Source organism: Geotrypetes seraphini, chromosome 4, assembly GCF_902459505.1.
Source record: "Geotrypetes seraphini chromosome 4, aGeoSer1.1, whole genome shotgun sequence".
Taxonomy (NCBI): Eukaryota; Metazoa; Chordata; class Amphibia; order Gymnophiona; family Dermophiidae; genus Geotrypetes; species Geotrypetes seraphini.
Window position 1 is genome coordinate 224,715,931 of NC_047087.1, and position 14,746 is coordinate 224,730,676.

General features: G+C 42.7%; 1 protein-coding gene across 6 annotated transcripts in view; it reads left to right on the forward strand.

Moving 5' to 3' along the window:
• The window catches only part of DLG5 (discs large MAGUK scaffold protein 5), a 305,150-nt gene that overhangs the window by 35,521 nt on the left and 254,883 nt on the right, over positions 1-14,746 (forward strand). For all 6 annotated transcript variants that reach the window (XM_033940910.1, XM_033940911.1, XM_033940908.1 and 3 more), the window contains 2 exons: positions 10,335-10,503; positions 12,674-12,817. In XM_033940910.1, coding sequence (XP_033796801.1) covers positions 10,335-10,503; positions 12,674-12,817 — 313 coding nt within the window. The remainder of the gene's footprint in view (positions 1-10,334; positions 10,504-12,673; positions 12,818-14,746) is intronic.

Consider the following 14,746-nt stretch of genomic DNA (forward strand, 5'->3'; position numbering starts at 1 on the left):
ACCCTGTCCAACCTCGGGGATGCCACACTCGAAGGATCAAGTCCCTCCCCCACCTCCCCAAATTTTATTTCTTTAGAGGAGCCTCAGCTGTATTCCTGGCCACCCTTCAGGGACAGACTACAGCTTTGAGAGCCTATGGGGTCTGCTCTCTTATCCTTTACAGCTGTTTGTTGTGGGAATGATTGGGAAAAAAAAAAGGCCTGAGGCATCCAGTCTAAAGGAAGCTTTGACTTGGCTTTAATTACTTTCTTTTTCTTTAACCAGCGGTTTTGTGCATTGGTCTGTGCGTACGCTATGAGTACCTTTAAAAAGCAGAAGTGTTTTTTATGTGCACGCCAAGCGGTGGCTGCGGCTAGCATGTGCATGAAGTGCTCCTGCCTCTTCAAGGAGGAATCCGCATTGGCTTCGGGTGCTGGCGTGCACCGCTCGTCGGCTCTGGGCAATGGAGAAGGCCATGTATTCCCTACGGCCCACACCAGGGTTTCCTCAGCCTCCTACGGTCAGGGAAATAAGGTTGCCGTTACTACCTGTGGTGCTGGGGATGCCCTTACCGCTACAGCAGCTGCCTACGATTCTGGTTTAGCAGCTGGGTCTAGTTTTAAGTTTCAAGTTTTATTAAGGTTTTGATTTGAACACAATATCAAATAATTCAATGTGTTTAACAATAGTAATTTGGGGGGGACAAATAACCATTTAAACAATAAAAACATACAATCTTATCTATAGTTATTTGAAGATACATAAGGAATACAAGGATAAATTACATTTGTTTTAAACCTCGCTGCCACTACTGGCCTTGGGAAACAGTTTTTCGGCAGGCTTTTCTCCGGTTTTGGATGGAAGGTCCGGCATTTTGCCTGTGACCTCCGGTGACCTTCCTTCTATTTTAGAGCGTTCTGTTGTGCAGCCGGGGGTGGGGGGTTTAGCCTGACTTTTGTTTTAGCTTATTTGCTGGCTTCTGGAGGTCCTGCTTCTTTCCCGGAGGTGTCTCTGGGTCTCCTGGGAGGTTTCTACCTTCTTCTAATGTGGCATGTGCCCCCATCCAGTCTCCCCAGCCACTATTGTCCAAGCGACTGCAGGTGTCTTGGGACAAGGATTTTTTTCTGGTTGACCCGGTTTCACCGGATGAGGACTTGGGGTGGACCCCCAAGATCCTCTAGGGGGGGACGAATTATGCGGACAGGGTTTTTTGGGGGATGCCAGTTAGCGAGGATGCGTCGATCATGCATATTTTTCATCAGGAACAGCTGCAGGAGCTTATTCTCCAGATGTCTTCGGTTTTACATTTTGTGGAGAAAGCCAAGGACCCCCCTTCAGTTGTGGACCCTCTGTTCAGGGAATCCGGTCAGCATCCCACACTTTTCCTATGCATCGGGATATTTGGGATGTGATGCATGCACAGTGGAATACTCTGGATGTGCCTTTTAATTTGGCGCGGCCTATGGCCAGGCTTTATCCCATTCCTGATGGGGCTAGGGATACATTCAAGTCTCCTGTGGTTGATGCAGTGGTCTCTTCTATCGTACGTAAGCATACCGTGCCAGTTGAGGGCGGTTTGGCACTGAGAGATCCTCAGGACCATAAGATGGAGTCTCTCCTTAAGCAGAGTTTTGACATGGCTGCCTTAACTGTGCAGGCGGTGATTTGTGGTGTTCTGGTGGTCTGAGCGTGTCCTTGACCGGGAGTCTGCTGACTGGTCCTTAGTAGATCAGGAAGTGGCAAAGATTGAGCTTAGTGCTTTTATCTCTCTGATGCCATGTATGATCTGTTGCAGGCATCAGCCAAGTCCATAGTCCTCGGAGTAGCTACTCATCGTACCCTGTGGCTTTGGGGTTGGTCGGCAGATGCAGCTTCTAAGACTAAGCTCAGTAAATTTCCTTTTCAGGGCTCCTTCCTCTTTGGGAAGAATTTGGATAAGCTTGGTCAGGCCTTGAGTGATTCTAAGGTGCCTCGGCTTCTGGAGGACTGACCTCACCAGGCATTGCAGGGTGGCACCACTCATGGACGTTTGTGTGATTTTCGTAGGTACCGCCCTGGCCCGTGGCTCAGCTCCTTTCCATTCCAGAGGGCGCTTCTTTCAGCATATGCAGTCCTTTTGGGGAGCTCGCTGGCGGGGGGGGTGGGGATGTTGGGACTCTGCAAGTGGCTCTTCCTCTGCTTGTCCAGCCCAATGACTTGCTGAGGTCCTTCCCCCAGAGTTGGTGGGCGCCCTGTTGCAGTAATTTTATCAGAAGGTGGGCTGAGATCATAACGTTTCAGTGGGTGCTAGAGATGATTTGGGACTGATATGCTCTCGAGTTTTACTGGCCCTTGCCAGATCATTTCCTCTCTTCTCCTTGCCAGGCAATTTGGAAGAAGCGGACATTTTGTCAGACACTGCAAAATTTGCTGGACCACAGAGCAGTAGTTCCTGTGCCTCCTCAGAAGGTAGGCACTGGCAGGTATTCAATTTATTTTTTGGTGCCCAAGAACCTCCTTCTTGGGCACCACGAAATAAATTGAATATCTGCCGGTGCGAACCTCTTCATGGTTCTTTTCTACCCATATTCGATCTGAAGGGTGTCAACCGAGCACTCTAAGTTCTAATAATAATAATAATAATAACTTTATTTTTCTATACCGCCATAGTCAGGCGACTTCTAGGCGGTTTACATTGTAAGAAGGCTGGACATTCAGCGAATAACAAGTACAGTACAATACTAATACAATACAATAAATCCACATATAATACAGTAGAGTGAGTCCAAATTCAATACCATACAATAAGTTTAAATACAGTACCGAATAAAGAGTCTAGATGCAGTACAATAGTCTAAATGGTAAACTTACATATTAATTGGAGATCTAAGGGAAATGAGTGTCTGAAAGATTTAGAACATCCGTGAGAGGGGTCTTAGTGGGGAGGGGACCGTTTTAGCCAATGAATTTAGCGAATAGGGTGGTTTTGATCGATTTGCAGAAAGTATTATAAGTCATGTTTGGTTCATTTATGTGGTTTTTCAGCCAGGTTTGCTGTCTGTTCGCTTGGAACTGAAAGGTTCTGTCCAAGAAGGATTTGTATCTGCAGCCTGTAATCTTTGGGTATGCAAAGATGTTTTTGTTTCTGGTCGTTCTTGTGGGGTTGTGTAGGGTGAAGTGAGTTTGTAGGTATGAAGGTGCTAGTCCCCAGGCTTGTTTGAAACAGGTGCAAGCGAATTTGAATAGAATTCGCGCTTCTATTGGAAGCCAGTGCAGCTTTTTATAGTAGGGGCTGATGTGATCGTTTTTTCTTAGTCCGAAAATTAGGCGAACGGCGGTGTTTTGTATTAATCTCAGTTTTGTTATTGTTTTTTGTGGGATGCCTAGGTAGATGATGTTGCAGTAGTCAAGAAGGGATAGGATCAGTGCCTGTATCAGTAACCTGAATGAAGAAGGGTCAAAGTATTTTTTTATGGTTCTTAGTTTCCATAGCATGTAAAAGCATTTTTTCACTAGTGAGTTTGTGTGGTCGGTCATAGTTAGGTGAGTGTCAAGAGTGATGCCCAGTATTTTTATGTTTTTGGAGATTGGGTATTCGTGATTATTTATTTTTATCGATGTTCTCGTAATTTTGTCATTGGGACTAGCCAGAAAGACTTTTGTTTTTTCTGCGTTTAGTTTTAGTTTGAAATTAGTGGTCCATTTATCGATTTCGGTCATTGTGTTTGAGAGATTATCTACAATTTCTTTTGTGATGTCGTTTAAGGGTATGAGGATGGATATATCGTCCGCATAAATGTAGTATATTAAATTTAGTTTTTGTAGTAGGTGACCTAAGGATGCGATATAGATATTGAAAAGTGTGGGGGATAGGGGGGAACCTTGAGGTACGCCTGAAGGGTTTTTCCATGGTTTAGAGTAGTTTCCATTGCTGATTACTCGGTAGGATCTATTTGTTAGGAACTCTTGGAACCATTTCTTTGCCTTTCCCGAGATTCCCATTGCTTCAAGGCACAGTAGCATGATTTCGTGGTCTACCAGGTCGAACGCGCTGCTGAGATCTAATTGTAGGATCAGTGCGCTTTTGCCCTTGCTAAAGAGATCATAAAGGTGGTTCAGCAAGGAGGCTAAGACAGTTTCTGTGTTGTATCCTTTTCTGAATCCTGATTGGTGATCGTTGAGGAGGTTAAATTTGTCCAGGTAATTGACTAGTTGAAGGTTGACCAATCCTTCCTGTATCTTTGTGAAGAGGGGAATGCTTGCTATGGGTCTGAAATTGGGTGTCAGTGCTGGGGAGGCTTTCTGATCTTTGGGGATTGGAGTGATTAGTATATGTCCCATTTGTTTGTTTAGTGTTCCGTTTGCAAGGGCGGATGTTAGCCATGCAAAAAGTTCCTTTTTAAATTCTAGGGGGGCAGTTGTCATGATTTTAGGGGGACATGTATCAAGTAGGCAGTTAGATTTGGTGTACTTGTTAAATAAATTTAGGAATTGCTGCCAGTTTGGGTATTCGATGTGGTCCCATAACATGTCTACTCTGGTGTCTTGGTTGTGGGGATCCAGGAATTGAAGAACATTTGATGTGGATGTGGGTAGAGTTGCTCTTAATTCGGTGATTTTGTTTTGAAAGAAATTGGCTAGGATTTGTGCTGATGGAGTTTGCTCAGTGTCCTTTTTCAGTATTTGTGTTGTATCGGTTATAGTTTTTACTAGTTTGAATAATTCTTTGCTGTTTATTTTTGACGTACCGATTTTATTTGCATAATGCTTAGTGCGTTTATCTTTGATCAGATTTTTGTATATTTTCATTTTTTGTTTCCAGTTTGTCTTGTCTGAGTCATTGTTTGTTTTTTGCCAGATTCTCTCCAATTTTCTTAGTTCCTGTTTGGTGGTTAGAAGTTCACAGTCAAACCATTCGTTTGGTGGTCTATTTTTCTTTTTGTATGTTTTATATGGTGCTATTAGGTCTAAGAGTTTTTTGCTGTAGATTTCCCATGTTGCGGGGAAGTCTTGAATTTCGTTGTTTATGGGTTGTAACTCGTAGTGGGTCCAGAATTCGGTTGGGTTAATAATGCCACGGGTGGTTACTGTGTTCAAATTTGCGTTTTTGTGTTTTTGTTGTGTATTCTGTTTTAGCCAATGTAGATTGAACTTGCCAATGAAATGGTCTGAACAGATACATTTTTCCCAGGGTCCTGAGTGATATTGTATTTTGGGGGTTAGTATTTCTTTGTGGGAGAAGGTGATTAGGTCTAGTTTGTGTCCTTTTTCGTGGGTTATTTCTGTGTCTGGGTTTGGAAAGTCCAGTGACATAAGGAGGTTGGCGATTTCAGTTATTTCTGGTTTTGTCTTTTGTTCTAGGTGAGTGTTTATGTCTCCCAGAAGCAGGTTGTATGAGCCTTTTAGGTTAGATAAGGTAAGGAATTCAGCGAATTCCTCTTTTGCGCTTGACCATTTTTTGGGTGGGATGTAGAATAGAGTTGTGGTTAATGATTCTTCTAACTGTGCGTTAGTGATTATGCAAGTAAGTATTTCGAGATTATCTGAAGATTTGGAGTCGGTCATGGTGTAATTGTAGTGATCTTTTAGGATGATCGCTAGTCCTCCTCCTTTTTTCCAGTTTCTTGAAAGTGGGATAATTTTATATCCCTGAGGTAGAAATTCTCTCATGATAGTGTCGGTGTCAGAGATCATCCATGTTTCTGTCAGAAACAGGAGATCGGGTTTTGTTTGTAGTATCCAATCATTTATTATGTGGGCTTTGTTTCTCACGGAACGGGTGTTTAGGTAATATCCCTTAATGTTTTCGTAACTGTTAGCTGTAGGGATTTCCGAATATGTTATCTTTTTTATGTTTCTGTTGCAGAGCTTGTTCTTGTGTGGTTTGCGGTGTTTGCGGGTGGTGTTTAGTACTGTGGTTTGATGAAGGTCTTGTTTTGGCTGGTTTTGTAGGAGTTGGAGAGGGTTGGAGGACTTAGTTAGTTCGATTGGTCTGAGCCAAGAGATGGGGTAGGTGTGCATAGGTTGGGGGAGGTTGTCTCCATTGCCCCAGCATTTAGAGCTTAATAGGCATAGGTATAGAATCCCTAAGAGTAGTTGTTGTTTGTTGCAGATTGCCATGTTGTGTGGTAAGGTGAGTGGTTCGGGTTGTGGTAAGTGAGGACTATTGCCTGGCTGGGTGTGGGTGTGGCTGGGTCAGCAGACACTAGCGAGGTAGTGGTAGGGTGAAACTGGTTTTGTAGACGAGTAAGTTGGGTGAGGGGACTGAGTTGAATTGTGAGAGCAGGTTGGGTATGGGAGGAACTTACGGTGAGAGGTAGCGAGAACTTAACTATGAATAGAAGGATAATCATACAGTAGGGTCTGTGGGGAAGACAGTTGTGGCTGGTTGTGCCTGTAGTACCGGTCATACAGTAACATATAGTAATTATTCATGCATTAATTGGACAGGTCATGCACTAACAGGTTGTACATACGGTTGCAGGCTGTTCATGCAATAGTTGGTTATACGTGCGGTTAAATAATATTATGTTTATTAAGCAAGCAGTTGTGCATATGATTACATATTGTTGTGCCTATTGAACATGCAGTATCAGTCTGTGCATGTTGACTGCTCGTACTGGTCCAGTAATAAATATGCAGTATACAATTGTACATGCAGTGTAAGCATGCAGATTCTAATTTTAAGGTGTACTTATCCTTGTTCTGGAGTGGTGCTTTTCGCTCAGGCGCTTCGCAAAGGTGCGTGCTAAGGTGCACGCGCCTTAGCCGGCGCGCCGAACGGCTGCGCGCCGTTCTCGCAGGCAAGAAAAGGTATTCACCGAGGGGGGGCGGAGCTGGCTCACACGCCCGGATTGGAGGGGGGCGGTTTCACTGGAGGCTCCGTGGAGGAGCCGGCCCCGAGGTGAAAATGTGCTGCCGATTGCAGCTGAGGGTGTCCGACGAGGGTCTTTTCGCAAGGAAACCCTAAAGTCCGTAATTCTCACTGTTTAACCTGGGGAGTTTCTGACTTCTCTCAACCTGACAGAGGCCTACCTACATATTCCTATTCAAGCCCCCCATCAGCGCTTCTTTGCTTTGCAATTTTAGTGCAGCACCATCAGTTTTGTGTGCTTCCTTTTGGTTTGGCCATGGCCCTGCGGACTTTCACCAGAATTATGGTACTGGTGGTGGTGGTCTTGCTCAAGGATGGCATTCTGGTTCATCTCTATCTGAACAATTGGTTGATTCGAGCAAAGTCTTTTCAGGAGAGCTCCCGGGTCATGACTAGGGTTGTGGAGTTTCAACAGTCACTAAGCTGGTTGGTCAACCTGTCCAAAAGCTGGTTGACTCCATCTCAGCGCTTGGAGTATCTTGGAGTTCTTTTTGACACTGGCTTTGGGAGAGTTTTTCTTCCTGAGGCCTGGGTGTTGAAATTGCAGTCGCAGATTCGCTTCCTGATGGATTGTCATTGTCCTCGAGCACAGGATTTTCTGCAGGTCTTGGGATCGATGGCGGCCTCCCTGGAAATTGTCAAGTAGGCTCAGGCTCACATGTGCCCTCTTCAGTATGCTGTTTTTCGGCAGTGGTCACTGTAGACTCATGATCTGGACTCTCGTGTCCCTCTTTGGGGGTTAGTTTGTTGCAGCTTGTGCTGGTGGCTACAGTCTTCCAATCTGGTTCAGGGAGTGAATCTAGAACAGCCCCAGTGGACAGTGCTTCTTACGGATGCCAGTCTCCTCTGTTGGGGAGTCAATGTCTTGGTCACTTGGCTCAGGGAGCTGGTCGCCAGTGGAGGCATCCTCGTCAATCAATATTCTGCAGACCAGAGCCATTTGGTTGGAGTTAGTGGCCTTCCAGTCATTGCTGGAGGGCAAGTTGATTGGGGTTCTCTCGGACAATGCCACAGTGGTGGCTTACGTTGGTGGTCAAGGGGGAACCAAGAGTTGTCTGGTAGCGCAAGAGGCAACTCTTCTCATGGAATGGACAGAGGCTCATTTTCTGGACATCTCGGCTTCCCACAAATGGCAGGAGTTGACAATGTCCAGGCGTACCTCCTCATTTGTTGTGTGTTGGATCCCAGTGAGTGGTGTTTCAGGCTGGAAGCCTCTGAGTTGATCAGTCAGGGGTCCAGCCAGTCTTGGATCTCATGGCCACAAATGTGAATGCCAAAGCGCCGACAGTCAATGCAGGGATGTCCAGGCCGAGAAGCTGGATGCTCTGGTGCAGGCTTGGCCAACGGACGGCCTGCTGTATGTCTTTCCTCCATGGTTACTGGCGGACAGAGTTCTTTTTCGGATTGCCCGGCACGTAGGCCATGTGATCCTGGTGGCCCTGGAGTGACCCAGGCGCCCATGGTACGCAGATCTGGTTCATCTTCTAGTGACAGATCCTCTTCCTCTGCATCTCTTGCTCAACCTTGTGACTCAGGGTCCCATTCATATGTTCAATCCAGGTCCCTTTTGTTTTGCAGCTTGTCTCTTGAAAGGGAATGCCTAAGTAGGGGAGGATATTCTGTTAGGTGATCTCCACCTTCTTGGGTTCTCGGAGTCTTTCCATCTCTCGGGCTTATGTGCGCATTTGGGAGCGGAGCCTTGCCCTTAGGGTTCAGATTGCGGCCTTGTCTTTTTTTCACGATCTGTTGCAGGGTCATCATTCAGCCTCTTCTCTGGATGTGATGCGATTCTTTAGAGTGGCTAAATTGCTCTGGTCTCCAGTTAGTCCTTTAATTCCTTCCTGGGATCTCAATCTGGTTCTTTCCATGCTCGTTTGTCCTCCTTTTAAGCTGCTCAGTAGAGAATGACACGGTGACAAATTTTCCCCGTTCCCACGGGAACTCATTTTCCCATCCCGTCAAGTTCTTTTCCTACCCATGCCCCATTCCTGCAAGTTCTGCCTCATCTGCACAAGCCTCATACACTTTAAAATCATAGTAACATAGTAGATGACGGCAGATAAAGACCCGAATGGTCCATCCAGTCTGCCCAACTTGATTCAATTAAATTTTCTGGGCAAGAATCCAAAGCTTGTTCGAAGCTTGTGCAGTTAAGGCAGAGCTTACAGGAATGGGGCGTCACTGTTGCGGCAGAGGGAAGGCCCCGGCAGGGAAGGCCGAGAAGCAGCTGTTGCCAGTGAAAACCTCTTTAGATACTATTTGAAGCGCCCTCGGGCCATGCCCCCTTTTCAGATACACGCTATAAAAGTTGGGTGCTGAGCCTTATAGAATAGTATGCAGCCAGATGCATTCACAAATCCTAACTGGAGCCAGTTAATTGCAACAGTTAGTTGTTAGTGCACGGTTGTTGCTAGATAAGGGCTCATTATTTAATGGAGTTGAGTGTGCAACTTGGATCTGCATGGTAAACTGTTTTGACCTTTTCCTTAGTGATATATCAAGACTGGTAATAAACTTGAAGTGTGATTTAATGTAATAAGATTATACCATTCCCATTCCTGAGAGAATCTAAGTGAAAAGTCTAAATCATGTCATCCATGTAAAATCGGCATATAGTAATTATATTCATATTAATAGTCAGAAATAAAGTGAAACAACTCAGCATACAGTATCATAATTGGATAAAGTAAATGTCTACACACAAAGGAATGCAACAAGGGTCCAAGTGCATTGACGTTTAGAGTCCTTTGTTTGATGTCGCCTCTGGGGCAAGATCAGGCGGAGTCAGAAATGCAGTGTTTTGTGGGAGAGCAGTAACAGCGGGCTTTCAACAGGAAGATACCATTAGGTAACCTGGTAATGATAAACAAAGAGAGTTAGTGCCCGATAAATTAATGCCTACTACTGCTAACAGACAGAATCATTAACAATTCTTCATAATCCATTTATCGTGGATGTGAATAATCTTACTTTGTACCTGGGAAAAGTACATGGTGCTGTTTGTTGATGAGGATTTTTATTTAAGAAATTTGACACAATGTGATTAGTTGTTTAAATGGATTTATGATAAGTTGCACTTTCATGTTTAGACTTACTTCCTTTGTTATCTGTATAATTAGTTGGGATTTGATTTAATCCACTGTATTTTAAATGTTTTAAATATTTATGATTTTATAAGGGTTTTTTTTTTTTTTTTGCACATGTTTGTGTTCTAGCTGATACATGATGCTTAAACCCTGAAGCAGTCTGTCTGCAAAATCTATTGGGTTCATGTGTTTTGAAATATAATGCAATTTTTTAAACATACAAACAGCTGTTTTTTTTGTCGTTTGTTGTTGCTTTTATTTCTGTTCTTGTCTTTGTTCACACTTTCCTTTTACTAGCCTTTTCTATGGTACATATTTTTGTTTACTCGTCATTTTTACAGGCCATATAATATCCCTTTTTAAAATGTATATTTTACATTTTGACACTTTTAATTTTAGCAATATGTCTTATCTAGGTACAACAAGTAAAGCATCTTCGCCTCCGCCAGTAATTGTAGACTCAAGGCAAATGAGCGAAAAGTTGGAAACAATTTTATTTCAGCTCCGGCAAGTAACTCGTGAGAGAGATGAGTTGCGCAAACGACTTGCACTTTCCTCTCCTGGATCAACATTTGATGACTGCAGGTAAAGCCATAAATGAGTGATCTGCTACTCCCTCCTCCCTCCAGGTTCTGTAATGGGTTTGAGAACGTCTGGCTCAGTGAGGTTCTTTTTCTCCTGAATGTTTCCTTGTGCAATCTCACTCTATTCCTGGACTAGTGGGTAATTTCCCCATACTCATGAGGTTCTTTTTCTCCTGAATGCTTCCTTCTTGTGCAATCCCACTTTATTCGTGGACTAGTTGGTTATTTTCCCATACTCGCCAGAGCTTGTAAGAAGCCTCATTACACAGTCTTGACCCCTCCACTCTTACCCCAGGACAGCCCCCAAGGAATTCAGTTTCTTTCTTACAGTCCAGACTGTAGGAGCTTGTCTTCTCTGCTTGTGTTTATTTTCTTTAAATTCAGTCTTTTTCTTTGCAAATTTTGCCTTTATGCTGCAGAGGTTCCCTGCGAGGACAGCTCTGACTGCGAGAGATCACAGACTTTGAGGAAAGTCTGTTTCCAAGGGGTTGGCTGCTTGGCAGTGCACCCTCTGGGCAGCCTGCACTTTTGGATCGGGGCTTAGGAACCGTTCCCTTAGGAGCAGGCTCACCCCAGGTTTGTCCACTAGTGGGTCTGAGCACAGGCTATAATGCTTCGAAAGCGCACCTTTTTATGATTGTTCTCCAGCGCGCCATCAGTATCCCCTGAGGAAGGCGCTGTTTGAAATGCCAAAACTTGGATCCTTGTTGGGACCATTAGCTTAAATAAAGATAGTTCTTTTGGCTGACAGGACACCTCCTTTGCCTTTCTCTGTACTGTTTGTGTTTTGAGGCGAAGACCTTCTTCTTTCTTTTGCAACAATATATATAAGACAGCAGTAGTAGAACTACAGGGGAAGTATCAGGGGCTTTTTTTCTAGCTACAAGTCGAGGCTAATTACTGCTTTGATTGTCTGAGGAAACATACATTTATTGCACCTTGTACTACAGCACATGTGGTCCCTTCAACATCATTCCATCCAGATGCAGCTTCTCTAGACTGTGGAAGTGAGGAATAGCTTGTGCTGGTGGCTCCAAGTAGATCCACATCAAGAGGCATCCCGCTCCGAATCCCCTCATGAGTGATCCTGGCAACCGATGCCAGCCTATCGGGCCCATTGCGGCGGGCATCTGGTATAGGGCTGATGTCTCTCCATCATAGAAAATATCCATAAATTGTCTGGAACTGCAAGCCATTCGGCTAGCCTTAAGGTCGTTGGAAGGCAAGGCAGTTAGTGTTCTTGGACAATGTCACTGTGGTAGCATAAGTGAATAAGTAAGGAGATACCAAGAGTGCTACGATATGTCTGGAGGCTCAGATGTTGTTCAGGTGGATGGAAGCTCACCTTCATGCGCTCTCTGCAGCCCATGTAGCTGGAGTGAAAAAAATGCAGGCCAACTTTCTCAGCAAGTACATGTTAGACCCGGGAGAATGATCACTGTCTCGAAGAGCATTTGATCTCATTGTGCAACGCTCATACATACTCACAATGGATATCCTGTAAACCAAACTGGATAGGAGGCAGTTCAGGAATTGCTTGAGAAATATTACCTAGCAAAATACAAATCATTTCCTCACTCAAGATGATGTGGCTTGGGTTGATTTACCATTCATTGTATGGGTAAGATTCTGAAGTTTTCAATATTACTGAAACAACTCAATGCACTTTTCTTGGTATGCTTGCTTGCTTGTTTATTTGTTGGTTCAAAGATACTCACTGTAAGTCAAATGTAGTCAAGATTAACTTGAATAGTTTTAGGCTGTTTGAAACTAGGTTCAAATTTCAGGTTTTTTCAGTCAGATTTATCTGTCTTGTCCTACCATAAAGTTAGTCAAAGTAAGATTACAACACATCTGTAGCTGCATGCACCTACACATCTACTCACCATGCCAAACAATAATAATGTAAGATTTCTGTGATCCAGTTTATCTTGGATTGCATGGAATAGCTACTACCTGGCACATATCAGGAACTAATCAAAGGATCCTTTAAAATTTTTGTGAGCCTTGATTTTTATCCATGGTAAAGAGACTGAATCACAAATACAATGCAAATTAGTCAGTACATTATTATCTTCTTTTCCTTTCATATGAATATTAGTGAGAATAATTAGATCACAGTTGAATGCATTTTTTTTCAGTTTAATATTTTTGTCCTATTCTCTTGACAGGCCCAGTCCAAAACAAAACCATGATTATGAAAGGTTGAAAATCCAGTGCATAAAGGCTATGTCCGACCTTCAGTCTCTACAGAACCAGCATACTAAGACACTGAAAAGATGTGAAGAGGCAGCCAAAGAAGCAGATTTTTATCAGTAAGTAAAGAATCTTCCAGCCGTATTTGACTGCTGAAAACCTAGTTAATTGACATCAGTTGGGAGGGTCACATGATGCATTCTGCCTAGTAAGATGTGCTTCACTTGGTCTCTGCAGACACCTGGCTAATATCAATTAATTCCCCCTGCATGTCAGTCTGAAAGTTCATGACTCTTGCAAATACTGGTGCATTAGGGTGGGAGAAATCCTGCAGTAATTTTTCTAAGACCAGGGAGAAAGAGAATACCTGATTAAACTCCTAAAACAAATCGAGATAACATGAAGGTGAGCTCCTTAAAGATGACGGACAATACGTAGAAATTTGAATGAATGGGCGAAAGAAGTATCTCACATGGTTACCACAGCTTTGGAAGACTGAACAAGCTGTAATCGGTAGTGGAAGGAATTGATGAAAAACTTGATACTCGGTCACAATGATTGGTGGAAGCAGAGTTTCAGACTGGGAAGATGAAGCGTGACAATTATGCTGAAATAAAGCTTCTCCAAAAACAAGTGAATACCCTCACGGATTGGCTGGAGGAACAAAAAATTGACTTAAGATTAAATCGTTTGAGTAGTGAGCCTACCGAACTCGATTCAGGATTCTGAACTGTATCATTTTTTTCACACATGGCCGGAATTGCTAGGCCTGGAAGCTGGACCCACAAAGATTACCTGTGAGTGGGCACACTACACTAACCAAAAGCATGAATTTAGATAACTGGATTATTGAAGAAAAAATGCTCTATGTGTAAGAGCTAGTGTTTTTTAAATTGGATTCTATAAAGCACTGGCAACAAATGAAATTGCAAGTAAAGTGAGGTAACTATCAAACCAATAATTTTATAGTAGTAATTTGAATTGTTTGCAGTCTCTTCAAGTTATTCTTTGAAAGACCCATATAGATATCATGTTACAATAGTCTAATTTAGAGATCAATATAATGCATGATCCAGATTATGCAAATTTTGTTCATGAAAGTATCCTCTCACCGCCCGTAAAGTTCTTAATGGATGGAAACATTACATTATATTACATTACATTAGGGATTTCTCTTCCGCCATTACTCGCGGTTCAAGGCGGATTACAAAAAGATTTATAGAAGGTGGATTACAGAAGATGTCTGGTCATTTTCATGGAGAATAAAAAGTAGAGTAGGTTGTTTCTGGGGGTTGGGGAATTAGTGGAGGGAAGGAAGAGGACTTGTGGTGTTAGGTCTTTTTCCAGGGATTTCTTGAGCAGTGTGTATGTGGTGTTAGGTCTTTTTCATGAATTTCTTAAACAGTATAGTCTTTATTTTTTTTCTGAATGTTTTGTAGTCTGTCACTAATGCCGAAACTTGTTTTTCAAAATTTAGTTGATAGTCGACAATAACGGCAAGATAACTTGAAAGTCTGTACTGATGGGATCTTTCCAAGGATATTTACATATTCCTTTGGTTATAGATAGTGGCCTGTTACCTAACAAGAAGCACACTTCTCAACATTAAGAACTAATTTATGATCTGTAAAACATTTTGCTATAGTATAAGGCCTTCATCAGTTGTTTTTAAATCAAGCCAAATTGGATCAATTTTTGCCACAATAAGTATATTGTCAGCATAACAATATACTTCAAATTCAAATCCTAAACCGTACCTTCTTCAGGAGTCTATATATAACAAACAAAACACATAAAAATAAATAAGACATTACACAAATTACAATCCAAACAAAAACAATACACTAAATACATTAAAATCTAAAAACCAAATTAAGTATTTATATTACATATACTACACGTTAATACATGAATAATTAAAATGTGTGCCAAATAATATAAATACCATATGATTAAAATATATTAAAAAGTGATACCATAACCATTTCATAGTTGTAAACAAAATTATCTCAGGACAAATTGGCAGCATATTCTCACAGATGGGTGAT